The sequence below is a fragment of the Podarcis cretensis genome (assembly GCF_951804945.1).
Source record: "Podarcis cretensis genome assembly, chromosome: 1".
Lineage (NCBI taxonomy): Eukaryota > Metazoa > Chordata > Lepidosauria > Squamata > Lacertidae > Podarcis > Podarcis cretensis.
Window position 1 is genome coordinate 51,208,311 of NC_137170.1, and position 25,743 is coordinate 51,234,053.

The 25,743-nt window shown below is 45.8% G+C and overlaps 1 protein-coding gene across 3 annotated transcripts; it reads right to left on the reverse strand.

The window, feature by feature from the left end:
- Positions 1-1,717: 1,717 nt before the first annotated feature.
- SLC39A13 (solute carrier family 39 member 13) lies at positions 1,718-23,474 on the reverse strand. 3 transcript variants are annotated; one of them, XM_079952336.1, is made up of 10 exons: positions 23,320-23,474; positions 9,990-10,292; positions 9,023-9,136; positions 6,891-7,012; positions 5,938-6,093; positions 4,972-5,061; positions 4,532-4,582; positions 3,788-3,920; positions 3,566-3,665; positions 1,718-3,228 (listed from the first exon to the last, which is right to left on the reverse strand). In XM_079952336.1, exons 2-10 carry the CDS (start codon positions 10,258-10,260, stop codon positions 3,153-3,155), a joined length of 1,113 nt encoding a protein of 370 aa, XP_079808462.1. In that variant the 5' UTR covers positions 10,261-10,292; positions 23,320-23,474; the 3' UTR covers positions 1,718-3,152. The 3 variants fall into 3 exon arrangements, with proteins under 3 accessions (XP_079808462.1, XP_079808463.1, XP_079808464.1); XM_079952337.1 differs by lacking the exon at positions 23,320-23,474 and adding an exon at positions 23,061-23,313; XM_079952338.1 differs by lacking the exon at positions 5,938-6,093.
- Positions 23,475-25,743: the final 2,269 nt, after the last annotated feature.

Genomic DNA, 25,743 nt, shown 5'->3' on the forward strand with positions numbered 1-25,743 from the left:
AATGAGGCAGACCAGCTGCATTCATTGCTGCTTTCTGGAAAATATGTGATTGAAACTTTCCTCTACATGGCTACTATAGGCAACCGTCCTTCAGATAAAACCACAAAAATCACAGTGTTCCCATCCCTGCAGATTTAAGGCTGCATAAGCAACAACATATGTTTCCACTACAAAGCAACAGGGAGCAGATGTTTAAATTATTCTCCATGCCCCGCTTAAGCAGAGAGGATGGTGCATGAGGTGATCCAACAGTGGATGTTGTTCCTGCAACTTATGCAGGCTACAACCAAGCAATTGTCCTAACGATTGTTCTGGCATCCCATGACTCAGTAGCACATCAGATGCATATTCACTGTGTCACATGTGATGTTGAGTTTTGAGCTGCAAGCTGTGCAATCATACAGAAACACCCACCCACCCCTCAGGATCTAGACAGAGTGCCTAAGGGGCATATCTCACCTTTAGGCTTCACTAGAACTCGCCAAACAAATGACCTGAGGATTGAAAGCACTAAGGAGTAAAGGCATGTTCAAACCAGAACAAAACTCAAGAACTTAATACAGTCTGAACCCACCTGACCTCTCTTTTAAACATCCTAAAACAGGAATATAACAAAAAGACTTGTCAGGACAAAAAAACTGCCAGATCATTTGCACTTCCCCACGTGTAATTAGCAGCACATCCACGCTACTGAATTAAAACAGAAACAGCACATACAACAGATGCCTGCTGGCTCTGGAGTGGAGAATGGCAGCAGAGTTTTGTGCTGATATTCTCTCAGTAGTGTTTTTGAAAGAAAATAAAAGTAGATAAGAAAATGGTCATCCATTTGCTGGAGTCAGGATGCAGATTTAGCTGCTGCCGTGGAAACTACTGTTTGTTCTAGGGCTGCTTGTGTCATTGGTGCAACACTGTAAAATGCTGAGGGCGGCTCCCAGGGAGAGGAGAAGCTGGTCATTGCTACAGTCAGGCAGCTTTTAAATGCTTTAATAACATATTGAATTCCCAAACTGTTGTGGCACAATGGGTCGGTGTGCCTGGCTGTTAATCAGAAGGTTGGTGGTTTGAGCCCACCCAGGGATGGCTGTAGGATTCCTGCATTGCATTGCAGGGGGTTAAACTAGATCAGGGACACCCAACTCCCAAGAGACTGCAATCTTCTCCCAGGAAAAAAACAACCCATGGGGGGGCAGGTCTAAGTTGCTGAGCTTTTTTGGAGGGGGCACCAAATTTGCAGTCCTAATTAGTTAATGGGAATGCTGAAAAACCCTCACCAAAAACAGAGCCGAGCAGCGGGCTTCTGTTTTAGCGATCCTGCGTGAATGAACGACACAGAGAGGGGCTGGGGCCAGTAATGAGCAAGTGATCGACCAATATCACCCAAGAATCAACCTGTCGATCATAGTCGACTGGTTGGACATTCCTGGACTAGATGATCCTCATGATCCCTTCCAGCTATACAATTCTATGATTCCAAGGAAATGCCTCTTTAGAGGCCCAGTGATAATCAGGCCTGTGCCCATTCCACAATTTGGTTGCTGCACTATGCAAGTACAGAAAACAGACACACAAGCACAGATGATAAAAAGTTAGGACTACAAAGAAAACCATACAAATCTGCAACTAAAACTGTGACTATTCACAGAAAACAACATAACTTCTACAAATAATGATAAAACATTTATTTATAAACAAGTTCAAATAACGAAACAGCTCGTTATATAAATGTAACATCATTGTATTCTTTTATTTTGAAGAGCACATAACCTCACACACAATTTACCTTTGTGCCACTGAAGACAGCTTGGTCTGAAAGCGCTGTTTATTTGCAACAAGACCATTTAGTCATTTGTTCTTCTGTCTTTCAATACACACTGAATCTCATTGCTGTTTTTAGAAGCCATTTCATCTCACTGTTTGGCAACTGAAGGGCCTATTCGAATTAGGCTGTCAAGCTGCATTTACTTCCGTTTTTAAACTAGAAGTTGTAACATTTAGTTTTCTTGACAGTCCTGACTTTAAGCACTTGTGCTGGCGCTGAGTGGCCAGAAGTCATTCCTCTTTGTTTGACCCTGCAACAGTTGCACATTCAGAAAATCTTCCTTTTCCTCTATTTTTGGTAAAGCAAGGCAGCTCACTCAGCAAGGAGCTACCAGGTCAGCCAAAAGGAATGCAAAATGTGTCACAGGGGCTGAGACAGATCCAGAAAGGCAGAGTCTGCTGCTTCCATACTACCTTACGATTTGAAAGCATGAGGAACTCTTCCCAGTTTAAGCTGTACATCCGTAAACCAGGCATTATAGCCAGGTTCTTTGGTTAGAGGCAGGCATTGAACAACCTCTCCAAAAGTTTCCAGCGTGAATACTGATTTCAGTTATAATGCTTCAACCCAACTGGATCTTCAGTTACTGCTTAGGGAGAGGCACAGGATCAGGCAGTAGCAGATCTCATCCTAGAAGGTTCAGAAAGCAATTTTATGGCAGGGTGGGAGAAGGTTTCCATAGCTCAAAGGTAGCACTTATGATTTCCATGCAAAAGGTCTCAGATTCAATCCCTACTATCTCTAGTTTGAAAGGGATCTTGGGTACCAGAGCCTTCCTTGCCCAAGATCCCGGAGAGCCACTGCAAGTCAGAGTACATAATACTAGGCTAGAGGGACTAATGTAAGTCTGACCAGGTATATTGTGGTTTCCTATATGAAACAACCAGGTATTTTGGCCTGGGATGGAAGATAATTCTTTCATCTCTATGCTTACATTGCAACCTGCCTTTTTATTCTAGCACACATCAAATCCAAACTGGCAGCACTGCCCCTTTCAGCAAAAGCAGTTCCTCTCTTCATTGCTGGTTGTTGTGTTCATTTAAATTATTATTTTTTAACCACACACACACACAACTTGAAAAGAAAAATCCAGCCACCCCACTTTCTTTTCTCAATACTTTGGAAGTCCTGGCCTGTGAAGCTTTAGAAACAAGAAATGGAGTGCAGTATTCTCCTCCAGAACCAGGCTTCCCTGATTTGCCTCTCGTAGCAGCAGCCAAATCCACAGGCACACAAAACAAAAATTCAATGGTGTCCCTTATTGCTCTGTAACAGTTCAGAATGAAGGCAGCTTTGGGAAGCAGCAGAAGGCAGCCGGAACAGGAGTCGCTCATTCGGTAGTGAATGAGAGAAGCACCATGACAATGATGCCAGTACACAGGAGGAGTACTTGTTGCACTGAGTTCCTAGGCAAAGGAAAAAGAAGAAGAGAGGATGAGCTGAAGATCAGGCATGATGAGGATCTGGAGCCTTCCATCCCCCACATTTTTATTCCTCCTGGGACCCTCAAGGCGGCTTATAATGGCTCCAAGATCAGGAATGGGGAAGCTTTGGTTCTTCAGATGTTGTGTGACTCCAACTCCCATCAGCCCCATCAACACAGTCAATAGGGATGATGGGAGTTGTACTCCAACAATATGAAGGGCCACAGATTTCCCTTTGCTGCCCTGGAAGTTATGCATGGGGTGTTCCCCACCCCCACAAGTTTTTCTTCCCATAAGTAGATGTGGTGAAGACACTTACCAAGGATTCTTCTCTTCTAAGAGATCGGGCACGACATTTACCAAGGCGATGTATAAAAAGCCCCCTGAGGTAAATGGGAGAATCCAAGCGATGGTTTCCCCTGTGTGGATAGTGAGAAACACATCAGTGACCAGGAGGTGGCAGGAGAGAACTGTATTTGGGTAAGATGGGATGGATATGGGGGGTCTCTCATTCATCCCTTCTGCATACTCCAAGTCTTACCTGTCCCTTTAGGTGACTGAGCACAAATTGCAAAGCAAGCACCAAGAATGCCTCCAAGGGCTGTGGAGAGCTGTAACTTGGCTGCGCTCCAGCGATCAAAGCCAGCACGAAGGAGGATGACAAAATCTCCCACCTACAGCAATGAAGCGGGGACAAAAAAAAGAGAACTGCACTGAAGCTGACAACAGTCCCAAAGCATGGCACTGCAAGCTCTTTTCCAGAATTGCCATCTACAAAAAGTCCTTTCCTGAACAGATAACTAATTCCAAGCTGCAGAGTTAACAAGTGGGGAAGTCAAACATGGAACATAGTCAGTTAACTCATTTATTCTAGCCTCATAGGGAGGAAAAGTATTCTTTCCAATTATTTGGTTGGCAATAAGTAATTCTAAGCAAACAGAACATTCACCATCTGCCGCCGCCACCACCAACACGTTGGCTGAGAGAAAGCCTAAGGATGTGCAAATACACAATATTTGCTTATCCCTTGTCTCTCCCTTCCATTCCATTTACTTCATTCATTGTCAAAATTCAGATTGTAAGATTCTTGGGGCAGGTGCCTTTTTGGATTTTGTTACTCTGGAAAGTTTTGTATATTATTGGTTTTGTGTGTGTGTGTGTGTGTGTGTTACAGAGTGTGTATATTACAGAGATTTGCTCACTCTTTCAAACAAAGCCCTGGCCTCCCACTCAGAAAAAAACATTGAGACAACTTCCCAACAAGCCTATTACAGATCCTGCTTACCTCATGGGGAATTTCATGCAGAAGGATTGCCATAGTGGTCAGGAGCCCAACCTACAGCCAATGGCAGAAACATGTTAAGACATTCCATATCACTCAACAGGGACACAAGTGCAGCAAAGCAAGACTTTTCTAAACAGTTTTTTCCTGGGGGGAAAGGGGAGATGCTGACCCTGCCACCCTTTGAATGGTGATCTGTGCAGTTTTAGTCTTCAAAGCAATTGCAAGGGCTTTTAGTGTTGGGTTTTAAGGAAGAATGTGGAAAAAGCTGTAGTTATTTAATACATATTATATAGATCTTCTGCTAGAATGAAAGCATTAAGAAAAAGCTATACAGAAACAGCACAGAATTGCTTCTTATTTGTCTACTTGCTTTTAACACCAACCTCTGGGATCTTAACATTAGGGGAGAGTCAAACAGGTCCCCTAAACAGGGAACTTACCTTTCTGCTAACCAAAAAGCTGGCTGCCACTGCCAGGCCATGTGTGAAATTATCTATTGTGTTGGCCAAAAGATTGAGGTATCCGCTGATCTACAGTGGCAGGGGAAAGAAAGAGAAATAAAATCAGAGCATCTAACACCTGAAAAACAAGGAGGCCACAGACAAACGCCATTTTCACAAACAAAGGTAAGAATGCCAATTTTATCCACAATGTAGCTTGTGAATGTGGTTGACGAGGCACATAACATTGTAAGTAGCAGTCTTTAAAGTGACTATCGTATTCTAACAACCCAATGGATGTGAGTTATCCTGCTTTGACAAGCAGATGCAGAAATTTAAAATATGGGTTGTCAGCTGTCAAACAGGAATGCAGCACGGGGCTTTTCTCTTAGTGTATGTGGTCCAGTTCGCCTCTCCTGAACTGGAAAATGGCAGTTATATTCTTAAAAACACAGAAAGATGTTGAGAGATGGCATTTTTGTAAAGACGCAGGAATTTTGTTTTTAATGATAGAAACTTTTAAAGAAAGCGGCTTAAATTCAGGTAAAGACTGTGTACATAAAAGATCAAGGAGAAGGCAGGTGAAGGTCCAAACCAAGCAGGCGATGATGGAGTTGAAACCATCATTCAGTGGTAAGATCCAAGGCTCAATCCCTGCCAATTATGTGGGACTGGGAAAAACCTCTGACTTTGACTGTGGACAGCTACTGCCAGTCAGAGTGGATGGGGCTAGACAGCCCAAAGGTCTGACTCACTATAGGGAAGATTCATACATGTTTAAGAGGAAAGCATCTGCATGCCTGATCTCCCCTAAAAGTGAGGGTTTGGCTATTTTTTTTTTAATACTGCCTGCCATCTTTGCTTTCAGGAAGTTATTGAACTTCCTTTTGAGTTGTTTTTGCTTAGACACATATCACATTTTCTCCACTGGCCCATGGACCCCACCCCCAACACCAAATGGTTTACCTTGATCTTCTGGGCTGGTAGCGAAGACAAGTGAGAAGAACCATTACTCTGAGCTGTGCCCAACTTCTTTCTTTGGACTGGACTGGCTGCCTCCTGCACAGCAGAGAAACTGCTTCCATTTGGAATCCGTTTAGCAGGTGCTTTGGAATCACTGACCTAAGTCACGGAGAAGCGGCTGGTCTTTTTCCATGTCCATCAAACAGTGACCCAGAAACCTTTTCCCATCCCCTTCATATAGTGCTATCCTAAACTCAAAGAAAACTATAGCTTCTTTACATCTGATGATCTCCAAAGCAGAAGAAAGTTTGCAAAAAAAGGACACAGAAGCCCAGAGACTGTCATTTTAAGTGGTTTGTTAGGCAAAGTCACACAAATCAGACAAGGATGACCTCCTTGACGGGGAAGCAAACAGATATCCTGCTTTCCTGACTCCCTAACCCTAACCTAAACACACACACACAATTCAAAACTTGAAAATCCCATACTTTGTATTTTGCATAATGTATTCAAATAGTATATTGAAAGCATTTATGCCAAATATAGAGGAAGTTATGCCAAGTACAGAGGAATTGTGCACATGGTGGGGGCGGGAATTCATATAGGATGGGGTGGTTAAATTGTGGCCCTCCATATTTTTTGGGAGTCTAACGCTCATCAGCCCCAGCCAAATGGTGAAGAATGATGGGAACTGTAGTGCAACAACATGTTGGAAGGCCACAAGTTAACCATTCCTGCCACAGGGCATTATGGAGCCCTTCTGTTCTCCTGCTGACCTTCACACAAGGAGTTTATGTCATGCCTTCTGAATCACTGAGGAGGCTACTGGGAGGCTGAGGAGGAGGCTACTGGGAGGGATAGGAAGTTAAGCTTCATGCTGCGTTTCCAAGATCACATGGCAACATCACATGTCATAATCAAACTGGGATCTTGCACCCCTCTCAGAATCCACTCACCAAGCTGGAGCTTCCTTCCTTTCCACTGTCTGGGAACATCTTCTGGAGGCTCAGGAAGGTCAGCAAACCAATGATCACCCAGAGTCCTAGGAGCTTCTGCTGCTGGAAACTCTGCCCTTCTCCTGTAGAGGGGAAAGAGGTAGAATGGACAAGTCTCACCGTAACCTGAAAATCAGGAGCCCCCAAAACCATTTTCCCCACACAAAAGCAAGCAAAAGTAAAACACACACCCTGCTTCAGTCACACAAAAGGCAAAACTGGTTTCCAGAAGAAACATACAAATCTGGGGCCAGTGCACTCTAGAGCAGGGTTTCCCAGACTTGGGTCTCCAGCTGCTTTTGGACTACAGTTCCAATCATCCCTGACCACTGCTCCTGCTAGCTAGAGATGATGGAAGTTGTAGTCCAAACACGGCTGGAGGCCCAGGTTTGGGAAACCCTGCTCTAGAGTATTATCAGTGCTGCTGGTGTAAAGTAAGAACCCACACACTCAGCACACATCTCTGATAAAGCTGAAACAAAAGAGTCTAAGGGTGCTTCCACATGTCAGCTATAGTGGGGATGCCAACTGACCCGGAGCATCAATCACCTGTAAACAACACAGGTAGGCAGGGGAAGGATGGATGAGCTCTGTGCATGATGCTGGAGTGGGTGAATCTATAATAAATTGACCCAGCAAAGCTCTTCTGTTCTCAAGCACTCTTCTCAAGTGTAGAAAAAAAGAAGCCTTGAAAATAGAAGAGGACTCTGTAGCAAAGGGTGAGGGGGGCACCTGTGCTTTCTATAGCTCCCTCTTCCTATGGCTACCACTCTCTGTCTCTCGCTGTATATCTCTCCCACCCATCTCTTCCTGGATACCTTCACCCACCTAGCTCTCTGCCAACCCACTTCCCGTGACAGAATGTTGATTCCTTGAAAACTCGAATCCTGCAAGCTGGAGATGCTTTACTTGCAAATTCATTAACTCTGCATGTTTTATTCGGAGAAAAGAACCGGGATTTTTTTGTGTGCAAAGAGACATAGGCAGCCCCCGGTTACAGCCACACCAGTGCAGATTCTGAAGCTGAGCCTGCCTAAGCTGCGTGCACAGGCATGAAGTCTGTGCTCTGGAGAGCTCATTCCTCATTCTCCTCCTCCCGCCACACCCTGGCAAAGTTCTTTGCCTAAGGACAAAATATGTCCTTTTTGATTAGATGGAGTGCGGTCAGCTTCCCACACGCTGTTGAGACTGGCTGTAGGCAAGGGAGAATGACAGGCATGTGTGGGGTGACGCAATCCTGAAGCCCAAAGGCCAGATCAAGGCTGACAAGGCGGGGAACGTCTCCCAAGGTCACATTTTCAGGAGGCAACAACACCTGCGGACTCAAGGCAGGCAGCAGCGCAAGGGCAGGTGCCCTTCTTATGGAGGGAGACCTATGTAGACCTTCAAGATCAGAGGAAGTTGTCCTTTATGAATCAAGCAGTTAATTGCAGGGCAGCACAGAAGAGCACCCTTCCCCAAGGCTGCTGAAGTGCAGAGAGGCAACAACATGCTATTCAGGAGCAAAGGCGGCTGTGTTTGCTTCATCTCTTGCATCTACAGAAGAGGATTCCTTCCTCAACTTGGTGCCTGGTTGTTGGACTACAGCTCCCATCAACTCCTGCCATAGTGGTCAGTGGCCATGGAGAACGGGACCTGTCCTCCAACACATCTAGAGGGCTACAGGTTGGGGAAAAGGGACAAGGCATTTTCCCTATGATAATCAGCCATGAAACTCACTGGGTGACCTTGGGCCAGCTGTTCACTCTCAGCCTAACCTACCTCACACAGTAGTTGTGAGGATAAATGGGGAAGAGAAGAACTATGCTCACCATCTTGAGCTCCTTGGAGGCGAGGTGGGATACAAGTGCAACAAGTTGATTAGTAATTTATTTGACATAGCTTTGGAAGAAGCATGACTATATTGTAAGTATTGTTAAGAGTCAAAGCATAGAACAGAGAGAAAACAAGCCCTGGCATCCAGGCACCCCCTTTGAAAAGATAACAAGAGACCCCAAATGGAACACAACAATCTGTGCAGACGCAGGGAAAGAAATGGCTTGCAGATCAGTGCCTGTGTGATTTCAAGGCATTTGCACAGTTGCAGGCATTACCTGCAGTGGCACTGCAGGTGTAGGCCCAGGCCTCTGGGAGCAGGTGCAGAAAAACATTTCCCAGGAGTCCACCGATGGCAAAACTCAAGAACTGCTTCATCCGATGGGATCCCTCTGAAAAGACAAAGAGCAGCCAGTCACCACAGAGCTTGATCTCATCTTGCCATGCTATTCATGGGAAAGCTGAGGGAACAGTCATCTCTTCCCCCATGCATAGGGTTTGCTGCCATAGCAGCTGATCAGGATGCTTTGTCTGCTTCCTAGAAAATGCTGAAACTGGGGAAGCCAGTTGAAACACCTAGTACATTGCTCCTGCTATTTGACAACAGAACCCAGTGGGGCGGTTGTGAACTTGCAAGGAGAGGTAGGGCCAGTGGGAAAATTGTGTCTGCCTAGTGTCTAGAGAAGAGAGCAGGGCTGTGTTTATTCCACAGTTTTGAGCCCGCACCACACAAACACACAACTTAGTGTAGAAGTCAATATCCTGTTTCTAGCCCTTAAGAGTACAAAGATAAAATCAAAACTATGCAAGTGGTGCCAAGGGAAATCTCAAAAGCCACAGAAAGGAGGCATTTCCAATTGGATTTCCAGTGGCCAGAAAACAGGGCTTCATTGTTTTGCCTGATGCTTTGCCCTTTCCCATGGCTAGTAGGAAACAAAGGCTTACAAAATACTCATACCTATGCATCAGTTACACAAGTCACAGAATCCACATGAAATTTGGTTTACTACTAGAGGGTGAAGGTCCTATTTTAGAAAATCCACCAGCACATGCTCAACACCCTAAACTTAGCCATTGTCCGCCCACCTGACTTCATGGAATGACTTGATAAGTGCATATTGCTCCTGTATTACAATAAGCATGCCGCATCCAGGTCTTGCATTTAAAAGCTGTGCTACCCCGAGCAATCCCTGACTGAGATGCTGAGCCAGAAAAAGGAGGCAGAAATCATCAGGGGGTGCTTACCTTCTGACTTCAGTGCTGCCCCTGTCTCGAGAGGAATTACCAGCAGGGGAAGGACCCCACTCAGCCCAACCATAACTGAACCAATCAGAGAACAGATCCAAGCATCCAGGCGCTCCTCGCTGAATATGGCCCCCCAGGACTCAGTCTCCTTTTCGCACAGGGGACTAGCCTCATTGTCAGCCTGGCTCAGTGAAAGGTCGTGGGCCTGGCAGGCAGCCGTAAGCATCAAGAAGGAGAGGGTTCCATGGAGAAGCAGTCGCTCCCCCATCATCACTGTGCAGCCTCAGCCTGGCTGGTCAATCCCTGCAAGGAAGAGGGAAAAGATGAACAGTCCATGCCTAAGACTCTTCAGTGCTTCTCCTCTTCACCCATCCCTTTTGAAAGTCAGTCCCAAGACATTTGTTCTTTTTTCCCTCCTGAACTGAATTAGTCTTCCCATTGTTGACTTCAGGGGCAGAAAGGATGACTCATACTTCTTTCTCTCATTTTTTTACTAGATGGAAATCTCATAACGAAGCGAGATGTCCCTGCAACTCCTAGGTAGCTACTTATTATTGTATGTGGGATCTTCATATTGTGAAAAAGAGGGATCAGCATAGATCTCGGCAGCCCATTTCTGTGACTGAACATCACTTTCCTCACACTGGGGCTGTGTGGTTCTGAACCATTCCTAAAAGAAAATTCACATATCTCCTGTATGTATATACACTTATTGAGCTGGTGGGATTTTTCTGGTGTGGCCGGCTGGCCCATTTAAATTTGGCCACGCGGCCCAGTCAGACCAAACAAAGGCTCCCCCACCCATTCCAAGCATAGATGCCAAGGGCATCTGGCAATATACCAACCAACCATCTGCGCTCGTGACAGCAATGGAATCTGAGGTGGAGTGGCAGCCTGACCAGTTCACCATGGGTGGCCTGAGGCAACATGCTGACTGATGAGGACATTACAAGGACAGCAGCCCAGCCAGAAACCCATCAAAATGGTAGTACAAAACTAGACCCAGAGTTTAATGGCTTCTGCAGATAGTAAAATTATGTAAAAGAGGAATTTAGCATGCCACTAAGCAGATCTCTGTCAGCACAAGTATTTCTGCTTACCTAATGGAATGATTCGCTCTCTTCCCCCACCATGCCATACCCTCCAGCATTCCTCAGATGAAAATAGGGACATTTTCATCTGAGGAATGTCGGAAGGTATGCTGCCCCTTCGGCACCTGTGTTTCTGCTGCCATGGCCCCAGGAGTTCTCACTCTCCCCCAACTGACCCTCATTGACCCCCACTTTTTCTGCTCCCCCAGCCCTCACATAGAGCATTTCCTACCAAAGGAAGTGCAAGTGCCACCACCAATACGCAAATGGATGTATGGCCCTCCACCATCCTGAAAAAAACACCTTAATCCTGGGGGGGCCACTAGGGGGCGCATTGGAAGATGGCCGACAATACCATCTCTCCGACCCACATGGGGTAATTAAGAGGCTGTTATGGGAGTAGGCAGTCTCCCTTGTTGCCCCAAGGAAATGGGGAACACTGCCCTTGCCTGCTGTGTCCATAAATCACCCCCTAATTCGAAAGAAGGGGGTGAGGGCCCTAGGCAGAATGCCCCCGTGTGGACCTCGGCTCTCCTGGACGCTGTCTCTGATCGCGCACTAATTGCAGCAATTTGGAATAATTAATTACAAAAGAAGCAAATGCACATATTTCAAGTGAAGAAGGGGAGTGAAGTCTGCTAATTTAAGTGACCTCTGCGAAAGAAGACGACGGGCTGGAGAAACAGGAATATTTTACGATGAAGATACACCAAAGGCGGGGTATGTTGACAACGGGGCTGAATGGGGGGGGGGAATCTTTTTTACTTTCCTTCTATGTGATTTACAAGAACCCCTCCTCATTAGAACCATCGGTTGAACTGACCCAAGCAGGATGAGTAAGGTCTGTGTGGAGATAAACTTTAACCAAAAGTATGCTTTATGGAGACCAAGAAGCAATAAGAGCTTTTGGGAATGGCGCAGCAATTAATTCGGAGTCGCCATCTTGCCAAAGGATTTATAGCCGGGAGGAACAACGGATTTGTTTTCAGACTGCATTCCTAGTGAATCTCCTCAGAGGTTTGGAGAAAGGAGGCAGATTGGTGAAGATTAATGACGCTAAGACTGTTTTGATGTATGGAAGTGATGTTATATGGAAAACGTCTGGATATGGCTACTGGATAAAAAAAATAATATCCACGCAGGATTACAAACTGTTCTAACCAGCTTGCGGAGACTATCAGAGGTCACAAAGAGAAAGGAAAAATATATGAAAATAACAACAAGAGATGTGGAAAAATAATAAGAAAGGACTGGATAGTACTGTGAACATCATAAGGTTAGATTTGTGGACATTAAAACAGCAGTAAGAAGCAAGAAGTTGATTGGATCCCTTCGGAAGTTGAAATATGGGTACCCACAACAAAAATTTAAAATTCGGCTGTGTAATTTGGAATTTATGTAATTTGGTTTGATTTGATGTGATTGGTCGGTTAATAAAAATTATTCTTAAAACAACAACAACACCGTAATCCCAATTTTGTTTTGTTTTATTCTTTGGTAGATTTACAAATATAAAAACACACACCAAAAAAATAATTTTAGGGAGGGAGGGGGAAAGCCCCATTGCTATAGCAGAAGTTCTTGCATAGGCTTCTGCGGGCAGGGCCTGTTAGTTGAATCCCACCCTTAGTGGTTGGAGATGTTGGACTTTGCCTGGGGAAGCCCATGTGTAAGCGGCTGTTGATAAGCAACTCCAATCTCCAGACTGCTGTGGCCTCATCATGACCAAGTATAAACACAGACCTAGGGGAAGGGGATAGGAGTGTCAGACCCATCCTTATCAGTAGATAAAGACTCAGAAGAACAGCGAGAGGGAGATGCAGCAGCAATATAACTGGGAACCTCCACAGCCTACAGAGGCAAGCAGCAGGAAGTCTTTACCACCTGGGGGAGGAAAGGTAATGAAAGAGAGAAGAAGAAAGAAAGAGAAAAGTATTCCAGACCCTGAAGGGTGTTGGTGGGGGAGTCAGTCAGAAACTGTGAGTTATGGTACTCCAGAGAATCAGAGAGAGAAAGTAAACTTTGGGGCTGTATAAGAATTTTAACAATACTTGAAACTAAGTTCCTGCTGATCAGAAGAGGCTGGGACTACATGTAGGAGAGGGAGACCTTCCCAGCTCTCCTCTAGAATCCTGAGGCCTACTTGAGTCTCTGAAGGAACCTAGGCTGCCAAACGTTGCTGGACCTCTCTTGAAGAGAAAGTAAGCAGTAACACCATAACAGATATATTACAAGTGTATCTGCATATTTTTGTAATCTGGTCAGGGCTGACCTGCTTCCTCCCTCTTTGCCCCATCTATGCACTTCCAGCCAGGTTTGTGGTGGTGTGAGAGAGCCAAGCAGCAGCCAATTCCACAATGTATGCTCTGTCCTGTCCTGACACATGTATATCCAAGACACCATGTGGTCAGGAAACACCTTTTGGAAAGTCACTGGAGCAACCACTCAGAAACGACAGCTCAGGGGTTTAAGGCTCTTCAGCAGGGATAGCCGCAGAATTTTTTAATATTTTATTTAGCCCATCTGTTGGCCCTGCAGTTTGAAGCTAGGAATTTCTGGTCAAACTATTTCTTTGGCCAGCCTGTCCTGTCTACTTGAGTCTGATTGGCATCAGCTTTCCATGGTCTCAGGCAAAGATCTCTTCCGGTCCCACACTTGCTTTGTAGTTATTCAATGGAAGTATTTATATCTTGCCTTTCAATCATACTAAAAAGGCAATTAACAACATTTTCAGTAACCCAAGATACTCTTGGCTTGAGTTGCCAGAGATTAATCCTGAGACGCTTTTTGCATGCAAAGTGTGTCCTCATCCAATGAGCTCTAGCCTTTCCCTCTCCACCCTCACACAGATTCCATCCCTTCCTCTCCTTCCTAGATTTGTATTCTACAATTACTTTCTCCCCAAGGTTTTCTGCAGGCAATGCAGTCCCCTCTCCTGCTCCCCCAAAGAGTTAAGCTGGCAAACATGGGACTCCCTGCCCCTCTGCCTTCAGAGCAATCCTGTGAGATAAGATTAGAATCAGACACAAGCCTTATTCACTCAGTCTCCCCACCTCCTCCAGCCAATTACCATAACACAAGGGGGTGAGCCCATTGGCCTTGGCTTCTCACCCCTGGCACTGTTCCTACAGCCCCCAATATGCTGAGGACTAACTTCTGCAGTGAAGAGGCTGTCCTACTCATGGGGTCTCCCCATCATGTGATCTAGAACCCCAATCTTCTTAAGACTTCTTAATTGCATGGGGAGCTTTCTGCCAGTGCAGTTTGCCATTTTTGGGGTTCCTTTACCAGTCAGCAGTGTCACCCAGAAAGTCTTCCGGAATCTTCCACTTCACAGTTCGGCTCTTCTCTTGGTGAACTCCCATGTGGGAATAAACACCTCGCCCATTTTTGTTCTTCTTAAAGTATTTATTGCCAAAGTAACACTACAGTGTATATGGTTACCAGATTTTTTTCAATGAATCCAGGGACACATTTTTTTTTTTTGGGGGGGGGGGGGAGCTCAGTAGCAACAGGGAGTCAGTAGTGGGGATGGTGAGGCAAAAGACCCTGGGCCCAAGCACACATGCATACTGTATAAAGGTGCAAAGCCCTTATTTCACACCCTGTGAAACATAAATGTGCAGAGTTTTTAAAAAAACTGGTCAGTGGCTGCCCGCCCGCAGTTCCCGAGCCTCCCCTGATCTGTCAAAACAAAGGGGGGAAGGGGGCAGGAGAACAAGGGAGGCTCGGGAGTCTTGGGCGGGTAGTGCACCGTTGCCCAGTTTTTTAAAAACTCTGCGCATTTCTGTTTCACATGGTGTGAAAGAAGGGCTTTGCACGTTGCCCAGCAGAGAAACCACGCGCCTTGCACCCCTCCTGGGCCATGGCTGCCCGCCCGCAACTCCCGTGCTTTCCCCATCAGTCAAAACAAAGGGGGAAGGGGTCAGGGGATCTGTACCGCCAAATGTCCCCGGTTCCCCTTCGGCAGTGGCGGTGGCAGCGGCAGTCACCAGCCCGGAGCCAGACACAGCCAACTGCGCTACCAGGCTGGCTCCGGGCTGCTGAGGCTACCGCTGCCACGTTTCCCGGGGACAGATTTGCAAACCTGGGGACATTCCGGTGACGTAATTTGTCCAGGGACAGATTTGCAAATCTGGGGACTGTCCCCGGGAACCGGGGACGTCTGGTAACCCTAATATAACTTGTACAGTCATACCTTGGAGGTTGAAGAGAATCCGTTCCAGAAGTCTGTTCCACTTCCGAAGCGTTCGACTTCCAAAGCACAGCTTCTGATTGGCTGCAGGAAGCTCCTGTAGACAATCGGAAGCCGCAGAAGCCCCATCGGACATTTGGCTTCCAAAAGAACATTTGAAAACTGGAACGCTCACTTTCGGTTTTCAGTCATTTGGGAGCCAGAACGTTCAACTCCCAAGGCGTTCAGAGTTGAGGTACGACTGTATAACTACTGGTCTAATAAAGTAAAATAAAACTATATGCAGATAATCATTTGGCCATCTGGCCAGAGCAGCAGCCTCTACACCACACACACACTTTCTCATCCAGAGCTTGCCTTATAAAGAAACCTGTTGCTAAGAGCAAAATTTGTTGCTATGGCAAAACTTTTCAAGGATCATTTCAAGTTATTGTTTAGACTACACTAACACTTTCTCAACATTATGCTCCAACATATGGGGCTTTGCAGGAAAGATGATGAAGATGATGTCGGAAGAGATCAACAGGTAATCGAGAGCAAGCAGAAATGGATGGATGGATGGATGGATGGATGGGGCTACAATTACTGTTTGAAGATCCCTCAGGGAACTCTGTGGCTGAATCAGGGATTTGATTCGAGGTCTTACTCATCCACTGCACCCTTCTGGCTCCAGTCATTTAAGAGAGGCTTGGAAAGAAACATTCGCCTTATATTACAGAAGAGTAACTACTAGGCAAGGCCATTCTGTCATTTGGGAGACAGCTCTCTTTTTCAGTCTACTCACATCTGCCAAACATAGGACATGTGAACAAGCAGGCAAGGACAAACATTTGTGGCTTAGCAGCCCATATGCACTTGCTTGCAAGGCCCATGGTGGAATCAGTGAGTTATGGAAAATTCCTAGAAGGCAGAGTTCCAGGGGGCTAGAAGGCCTGGGGAAACACTGGGGAGGGGGAGGGGACAGAGCAGGGCTCCCTTAGTCATGCCAGTGCCAACTAATTTGGGGCCAACACATCTGAGACATGTGAGGTATCAAAATGCCTCCCGAAATTCCTTCTCTGAGTCATCCTAGGTTGAACCTGCATGTGGTGCTTTGAGTAATCTGTTGTCCCCCTAAGAACATAGGAAGCTGTCTTATACAGGTCTATCAAGCTCAGTATTGACTGGATGCAGCTCTCCAGCAGTTGAGACAAGCGTCTTTCGGAGCCCAGATGCCAGAGGCCAAACCTAATCAACCACATTTTCCCTAAAGTCAGCACACCTGCTTTCTGCAAACCATGCAGCACCAGATGCTCAGCCCACAGAAGCCCCCTACTCACTGCACAACATATGGGTGAAAGAAAGCAAAGCTCATGTGGGGAACACACACTGCACTACTCAAGTTTCCTGCAGGATTCCCTCCAAACCATCAGAGCCTTTTTCCTCCCGGGGAATATTTCCCCTGTCACACACACACACACACTTCTTGTTTAGCAATAAAACGGAACAAGGAAGCACTATTTTTAACTACCACAACTCCTCTAGGGAAGATGCCTATTTATAAAAGGATTTAACCAATTCATGGCAGAAGATGTTGATCAATGGCCATTTCCCATTACAGCTCCAAAGGAAGTTCCATTTTCAAAGGGAGCGTACCGGATCATCAGAAGTTAAGGCCAACTATTGCAATATTTCTGTTATGTTCAGGGCCTGCTTATGAGTTTTCCACAAGCATCTGGCCAGCAGAAAAAGTGCAGAACTAGGTCAAATGCAGCCAATCGGTTCTTACATTCTCAAGGGGCAAGTATGGGAATAAGGAACCTATGGCTCTCCAGATGATGTTGAACTAAAATTCTCACCCCTGACCACCAGCCATGCTGGCTGGGGCTGATGGGAAATAGAGTCCAACAACATCAGGAGGGCCCACAGATTCCTCAGCTCTTCCCTGGGTGTTTGCCTAGTGACTGTTAGTAACTCTGAGCCAGCGTACAGGTTTTATGGTGTTTTATATTTTGCTGGAGGGACGCGGGTGGCGTTGTGGGCTAAACCACAGAGCCTAGGAATTGCCGATCAGAAGGTCAGCAGTTCGAATCCCTGCGACGGAGTGAGCTCCCGTTGCTCGGTCCCTGCTCTTGCCAACCTAGCAGTTTGAAAGCACGTCAAAGTGCAAGTAGATAAATAGGTACCGCTCCAGTGGGAAGGTAAACAGCATTTCCGTGCGCTGCTCTGGTTCGCCAGAAGTGGCTTAGTCATGCCGGCCACATGACTCGGAAGCTGTACGCCGGCTCCCTTGGCCAATAAAGCGAGATGAGCACCACAACCCCAGAGTCGGCCACGACTGGACCTAATGGTCAGGGGTCCCTTTACCTTTAGATTTTGCTGGAAGCCCCCCAGAGTGGCTAAGGCAACCCAGTCAGATGGGTGGCATATAAATAATAAAATTATTATTAAATTATTATTATTATTATTACACTTGCCATGAGGTTACCACCCAAACGCAAGTGATCTCCAAACCAGCAACCATATATAGTAACAGGTTTTAGGTGATCCTCAATGGATCCCCTTTCCACTTCTCCAAGGTACCGCTGCCCACTCACTCTCCCTCTGTGTGCAAACTAAACAGCCTCCAAGGTACGGGCAGTGATGTGCAAGGGAAGTGGAGGGTGTTGTTCCATTTCCTAACTCATCATTGCTTGCCCACTTGGAGAGGACCGGTGAACAGGCACCAAAGGAAAGTAGATGGACCAGCATCTTCAGAGCATTCAGAGCTTCAGAGCATGGCAGTGGACCCTTTCCTGGAGTGGGGTGGTACCCAAGGATGCCACCTGCTTCTGCCTGGAACTCCATTACCATATTGTGAGCCTCTAAACCTTCCTAGCAGAAACAATGAACATGAAGCCAGGGGAGCAAATAGTTCTACATATTATGACAGAGAGAGCGAACATTTGACATGGAAATGGGGGGGGGGGCATTTTTGGCAACATTCCTCCAGAGCTTGAGTGAAGAGGGCCAGCACAAAAGATTCTGCATCTCTCCTCTCCTGAAATTGCAACATGTCACATTAGTAACATAACATAAAGAGGCAATGTGTTTGTGGGATTGAACCATCACAGGTCAGGCACCATGGTCAGAAGTTCCATAACCTCTCACAACAACTAAAACTCAATATTTTTCAACTGAGTAAATTCCCATATCCAACTATGAGCCATCAAGTATTAAAAAAAAACTTATGTTTGTGTGTGTGTGTGTGTGTGTGTGTGTGTGTGTGTGCTAAGAAATCCCCATTATTTATTTATTCTTTTAAAAAAAACTCCAGTCCTTGGTAACTCGGGGAAACAGCTTTAATGCAAAACACATCTGGCCTAGTGACCCTTTCATAATTCCCAGCGAACAGGATTGAAGTCATTGACCCGCACAATTTTTTTAAAAGTAGAACCTTGACTCAGAGCACATTCCATGTGCGGGTATTAGAAGTGGGAATTGTCCCTGAGGAGAGGAGACTTTGCTTGCTAGTGAATAACTGTGTTCCCTGGAGGATTATCTAAATTGCGAGAAGCTCCTGAAATAGCAACTGGAGGATGATTGATATACGTAAGATTTTTTTTTTCCCAATTCAGAATGAGATGCTGCAGGAAAGAAACCCCAAACCAGACAACAAGAAACACAAAAAAAGCCTTTTCATATGGCACATGTAGAAGATTGGGGTTGCTATCTGAAAAACACTTCTGGTTAAGCATGCTTAGGATTATGTTGTTAACACTGTGAAAAGTCTGCATGCCTCTCTAGACAGGAGACCTACACCCACTCCATTCTCTTGGATGGTAGACTCGATAGCCAATGCCACTTGAAATATAAGCCTACACCAAGAGAAAGAGAGAAACGGAAAAGGGAAATAGACCAGAATGTTTACTTGAGACATTTCTGAAACTGCTTAGTCTCCCTTGCAAGAGATTTCCAGTCTATTCTAGAAATGGCCTTTATCCAATGCACCTGGAAAATCCAGCTCAGCTCTCCTCACAGCAAGCTCTGTGCAGCGGTCAAGAGTTTCTTCTGCTCCTGCCTCCTCCCCTGACAGCCAGCAGCTTTACCCTTCTGCTGACCACACTGTTCCAGCATTTTTCCAGTCTTGTATCCTACCGCCATGCCACTCTTAAAATATATATATTCAGGCATATTCCTCTGGAAGCCCAAGGCTCATCTCTAATTATGCCAGAGAGCCCAGACAAAATGTCATCCTATTCCCCCGCAACGGAAATAGAAACAGCAACAAACAAACTCTCTTCCAGACCCTTTTATGAGTCCAGCAGCAGCAGCAGTAAACGCCTGGAATCCTACTGGAAATCCTGACCTTCTGCCAACAGCTACAAGGCTTCACAGCTCCCAGCCGCACCAATTCTGCCACTGTGGGGTTTGAAGCAACCCACTCACCCCGGAGTGACCCATTCAGAACCAAAGCCTAGCCTGATGCTGGAAGCAGGCCTAGGTCTAGTCTGTGGCTGGATGTAAGTTTGCCTGGGAGCCTCATTCCCATGTCAGGGTTCCATGATAGAGCTCTGTTAAATAAACAAACTTCTATCCCTGCAGAGACAAACTCCTGTCAAAGAACATACACATCTGAACTGGAAGAAACATTACAGCTGTTGACATGTTTTTATGCCACTTCTAATTTTGCAAAGTGCTCCAGATCATATTAGAGTATACAACTGTCTTGTGAGGTAGGGCATTGTTCCCATTCTACAAGAGACAAAATTGGAAAAACAAGTTTGATTTGTCCATCCAGTGAGTCCATGGGAGTGATGGGCTTGCCCAACATGCTACTTCCAAGAGCCATCATGGAATTCTCAAAAAGCACTTAATTTAAGCCTACCAGGAGCATGACTGTGTGGACTCTGTGCTAAAAAATAAAAATAAAATTCAATATCCCAAGCAATTCTGCACCAAGAAAAGCAGAACTATCTTTCTTACTTTCCCTAATTTATTTTTCAATACTTCTTCTTCTGCATAATTTATTCTGGTTCTGCAGGTCACTGAAACGCAGCCACTGGAAGCCTTATTCATCCAGCTCTCTGACTTCTGATATTTCAACAGGCTAAACAATCTGAAACATTTTTTGTAGCCATAAGGACCAGTAACTTAAATGAAAGCTATGGGGAAGGTGGTTTCTGCATGCAATACCACATTATGCGTTTTCCCTCCACTTTCACAAAGTCACAGCAACATACAGGCTAGACTATTATTAGTGTGGAATTTTTCAGCAAGTGGAGACATCATCTATGAACTCATCTTATGAACAGAAGTGCAGCTAGCAATTCATGGGGGGATATGTTCTGCACCTATTCAGCAACCTCTAAAGGAGGAGAAGATGCCCCCTTTCTCCAAACTGCTCTTTGATCATTTTTCTTCTTCTTCTTCTTTTGCACCTTATTTTGCTAACAGCGTTGTCCATTAATTTCTCTAACCCCTTTTAGGGCCATCTCAGACAATGGACATCATCACAAGCTGTAGCAGTGAATCCTATCAAGTGATTACACACTGTGTGAAGAAGTGCTTTATGGCGCCTGTCCTGAACCTTAAAAAGTTCATGGGAGGACCCAAATCCTAACATTATGATGGAGGAGGAAAAAAGTTTCTGTGAGATTTGTCCACACTATTCATAGCTGCATAAACTTCATTGATGCCCCACCTTCACCCTAAAGAGAAGCAATTATCAAATCACCACACCAGCAGTCACTAAGAGAGTAAGAACATAACGAGGCAAATGACAGGTGAACTTGCTCCTGGTTGAAAGAGGATCAAGTCATGAGTCCTTCATAATTTAAAACAGTTCCACTGCATGGGTCCACCATTCACCAGTGAAGATACAGCTAATCACAGATCTTTGAACGGCATGTGTCCTTACTTAGCCTCAATGCAGAAGTTCCACTGTGCTTCTAAAAACTTCTGTAAGGTCACAATGAAATATAGTGGGTCATGCCTTCTGTATGACATTCCATAAGTTAAGATAAACTACTTGTGACACAGTAACTACTCTGCACCATACCAAATCTGCCCATTCCAGTTTCCTATCCTATTATAGGTAATTAACTTAGCACAGCGAGGATGATTGGGTTAGCACCCATAACTACTGTTGTGAATGGATCACTGTGCTCATTTTACATGCATTTGAGCTTTAACAGACTTGTCAGAAGCTTTTTGCATTTCACAGCCCTTTGATCCCACTTTTTACATTCCACCGTCCCTCCTCTACATATTTATGTATATATTTTATCTGTCAGTTGAGGATAATACATTATGCATCTGGTGAAGTGAACTCCAGGTCACAAAACTTTATACATGGGTGGATAAGTTGTTGGACTACAGCTTCCTTCATCCCTGACCATTGGCCATACTGGCTAGGGTTGATGGGAGTTGGAGTCCATCAAGATCAGGAAGGCCACAGTTCCTGATCCCTATTATTATCAAAAAGCCTGCAATCCCACATGTAAAAGGTAAAGGTAAAGGTACCCCTGCCCGTACGGGCCAGTCTTGACAGACTCTGGGGTTGTGCGCCCATCTCACTTAAGAGGCCAGGGGCCAGCGCTGTCCGGAGACACTTCCGGGTCACGTGGCCAGCGTGACATCGCTGCTCTGGCCAGAGCCAGAGCCAGAGCCAGAGCCGCACACGGAAACACCGTTTACCTTCCCGCTGGTAAGCGGTCCCTATTTATCTACTTGCACCCGGAGGTGCTTTCAAACTGCTAGGTTGGCAGGCGCTGGGACCGAGCAGCGGGAGCGCACCCCGCCGCAGGGATTCGAACCGCCGACCTTTCGATCGGCAAGCCCTAGGCGCTGAGGCTTTAACCCACAGCGCCACCTGCGTCCCAGCAATCCCACATGTACTTGGCTGCAAATCAGTCTTGTTGAACTCAGTGGGATTTACTTCTGAGTAGACTTGCAAAGGCTGACACTGTAAAAGTGTCTGTATTTAAGATGCCACAAGACACACTTGTTTCTGCCTATAAGAAGTATCCTAACTCTTACAAGACCCAATTCTGGGTGGCCAAAAGACATAAAACTTCTACCAGATAGAATACACTTCTATTCATCCCCAGTGCAGGTTCCTCTATGTACCAAGCCATTATTTTGCCTTTGAAATTCTTCTCTCCTCATCTCCCATTATAATTTGTCTGAAGTGGAAGCTACAGTTTGAGTGGGCCAGCTAATATGCTAAAGCTGTCACCACAGATGTTCCTTTATTGAAACACGTGTCTATTTATTAAGAGGCACAATGGGACATTATCTAAGAAATTGTTCTAAGCAGAGTTGCCTTGGGAGTAAACCTCATTAAAATAGCTTCGGAGTAAACATGCAGAGTCTATTTAGCGGCGACTTCTGCTGGAAGGAAAACTGGTGGAGGAGCGGAGAAGTGAAAAGCGATGGGGTACGTGAAAGGCTCATTAAGCACATCGATATGGTCTGCGTACCGTATGAATCAGAACTCTATATTATGGTTATTTGCCTTCTGAAAACAAAATTACGAGGCGGCTCTTGCCCCTTGGGAGAAAAGAGCGCTACATTCTCCTAGTATCACCCACTTCTCGGAAGCCGATAAAAGGAAACCCCTTCTCTCAACAAACCATACCGAGTCTAGGAAACACACAATCACAAGATCTCAAAAGCGCAGCACTTTGAAAAAAGGAAGAAAGTGAAGGATCAGGCTGTAATTAACGGCAGAGACAACGAAGCTAAATGCAACATCTGTCAGCAAATGATTAAAGGACTTGGGGGACGAAGAGCCGAGTTCTCCCGAGGCATCAAGTAACCCACTTGGTCTATGAAGGACCCCCCTCCACATACGCACTTCAATCCCGGGGTGCTCTTTCTTCTCCTATTGCTGCCCGGGCACAGGGTACCACTTGCGCCTCCTCTGCCCTCGCCTCTTCCATCCCGCTCTAAGCTAAGCCCCGGCCGCGCTCCGCCCGCCTCTCTGCCTCAGCCGCCCCGGAAAAGTTGGGCTCCCTCGACCCTCGGGATGGAGGGCAGGGGTGCTTCCCACCCAGGGGCAGCTCAGGGGCTGGTTCGTTACCGTGCGACACCGGGGAGCTCCGGGCTGCCCCTGCCATCCAGCTGCGTCTCCGCTCGGGACTCCCCCCGCCTCTTCAGCCTCGGCTCCGCCTCCAGAAGCCAGCCACGTCGGTCCCATTCTCCTCGGATCAAAAGCCGCCGCTCCGGCGGACGCTTTAGCGCGAGGCACAGCTTCCGACGTGTCCGCCAAAGGGGGACCGGATAGCGAGAGCACGCGCTTCTTCTAGAAACGCTAAGGGAGCCAGCGGGGAACAGGACATGCTTCCGGTTAGGGCAGGATGGGGGACCGGAAAAGAGTCTTACTCTGCCGTACAAGTGACAGAGCGCAGGTCTAGGGCTGCTTGCTGCACGGCTGAGTACTGTATTCGCCAAAGCGGAGGTAGACGCGCAGAGAAGCTGCCGTTGCTGTCTCGTGCGCCACGCCTCCCTCTGGGGCAGCATTTGTGTTACCACAGACTCAGGAAGAATCCCTTTTTGGGTCTATTTGGTTGATAGACATCCGATGCCCTTTTAAAATGTGTTTTGGAAGAGGAGATTCTTGTTCTTGTTCTTGTTTTTCTTGTGTATTTTGTGTTCTTATGTTGTGAACCGCCCTGAAACCTGCAGGTATAAGGCGGTATACAAATTTAATAAATAGTAATTGAAATATGCTCGGAGTCGAGAGTGGATTTCATGCTCTTTATTCAGCTCATAGTGGTGAGGAGGAATGGAGTTCCCCCAGAATGTCTGCTTTATATACATTATTTACACAATGGGCCTCACATGATTGGGTAATTCCGGGATTCTCCTGTAGGGCAATCAGGTTGCAGATTCACTTCCACCTGGAGCTGGATTGGGTGGCTTCTGTGGACCAATCAGACTGCTGCATTCTGGATTCTATTCTAGGACCAATCAGACTGCCGCATTCTGAATCCTATTGTTCTAGGACCAATCAGACTGCTGCATTCTGAATCCTATTGTTCTAGGACCTATCAGACTACTGCCTTTTGGATCCTATTCAACTCAGTACATAACAGTAATAATAATAATAATAATAATAATAATAATAATAATAATAATAATTGCAAACCTTATAAAGAAGCCTTCCCCAACTGGTCCCCTCCAGAGGTTTCGGACTGCAACTCCCACTGGCTGGTGTTGAGGGGATTTGTGGTTAAAAACCTCTGAAGGGCACCAGGTTTTGAAAAACTCTTCTAAAGAGTGGCCAAGCACATTTCTTGTAACCTAGAGTGCTTTTTAATTTATTACCTGAAACTAGTTCTCCGTGTCTATTCTTTGATTTTTAAAATTCTGGAACTGGCTAAGACTTTCAATTGGGTTAAAGCAGGGATATGTGTAAACAGCAACCTGTGTAGATTGTTGCAATTAAACTTTCAACAAAACCTTTGTTTTCAAAGTGCCTGCCTTCACAAAAGCAATGTCTGAATGATAAGGCAAATCATTGAGGAGTGAACATGAAAGTTTTGTGAGGGGAGGAAAGGGGAGAAAAGATCTGAAGGTTGGAGCCACTGAAAGCATGGAGAGGTTTAACCTGGGTGCTGGTAATGACTGGAAATTTCTGAGGGTTATCAGATGCCTCCAGGTGTTTGTTTACAAAGTACAGTGGTACGTAGGTTTTCGACCATAATCCGTTCCAGATGACCATTCAACTTCCGAAATGTTCAAAAACCAAAGCATGCATTTCTGGAAGTATTTCCATCTGGAAAGCTCAATACAGAAGCCACATGGCGCGTTTGGCTTCTGAAAAGCATTTGAAAACCAAAGCAGTTATTTCCAGGTTTTCGGTGTTCCAAAGCCTAAACGTTCAACTTCTGAGACGTTCGAAAACCAAGGTTCCACTGTATCTCCCTTCATAAAATGATTCTTGAACAATAGCACACTCTATTATTTTTTTGTTTATTTAAATTTATATACCACCCTTCACCTGTAGATTTCAGGGCAGTTCACAACATAAAAAGATAAGATAAAAAACACAAAATACATAACAAAAATAAACCAATAACCCCCCTGCCCCCTAGTTTAAACAGCTGCACAGTTTAAACACTTGCATATTTCTGCACAGTAGCCTATGTTGGTCCAATGAAAGGTGAGCTTTCACCTGCTTTGTATCTCCTCAGAGTTGTTAGCAGCACGAGAAGCAGCCTTACATCCTTGCAGTGCAGTCTACCAAGTTAAATAGGGCTTACTCCCTGGTAAGAAGGGTTAGCATTGCAGCTTTAGTAAAATAGTCTAACTTTGCCTATCCTTCCCCATATGCACCCCTCCTTTTCAGGGGATGAACAAGGACTGGAAAATACCATTATGAACTGATGGGAACTGCTTCTAAGAGCCCTGCTGATGTTTCCTAAATGGAAGCCAAATTGTTAGGATGCCTTTCTTTTGATATCTGATCTCTCTCAATTGTTCAGGCTTGGAGGAGCTGGCA

Bases quoted from the DNA above. Each gene is read 5' to 3' on its own strand.
- SLC39A13 (XM_079952336.1), bottom strand. From the start codon at position 10,260: ATGATGGGGGAGCGACTGCTTCTCCATGGAACCCTCTCCTTCTTGATG. The intron at 9,137-9,989 runs GTAAGCACCCCC...TTGTCTTTTCAG, and splicing joins GGCAGCACTGAAGTCAGAAG to AGGGATCCCATCGGATGAAG. The intron at 3,921-4,531 runs GTAAGCAGGATC...TCATTGCTGTAG, and splicing joins TGCATGAAATTCCCCATGAG to GTGGGAGATTTTGTCATCCT.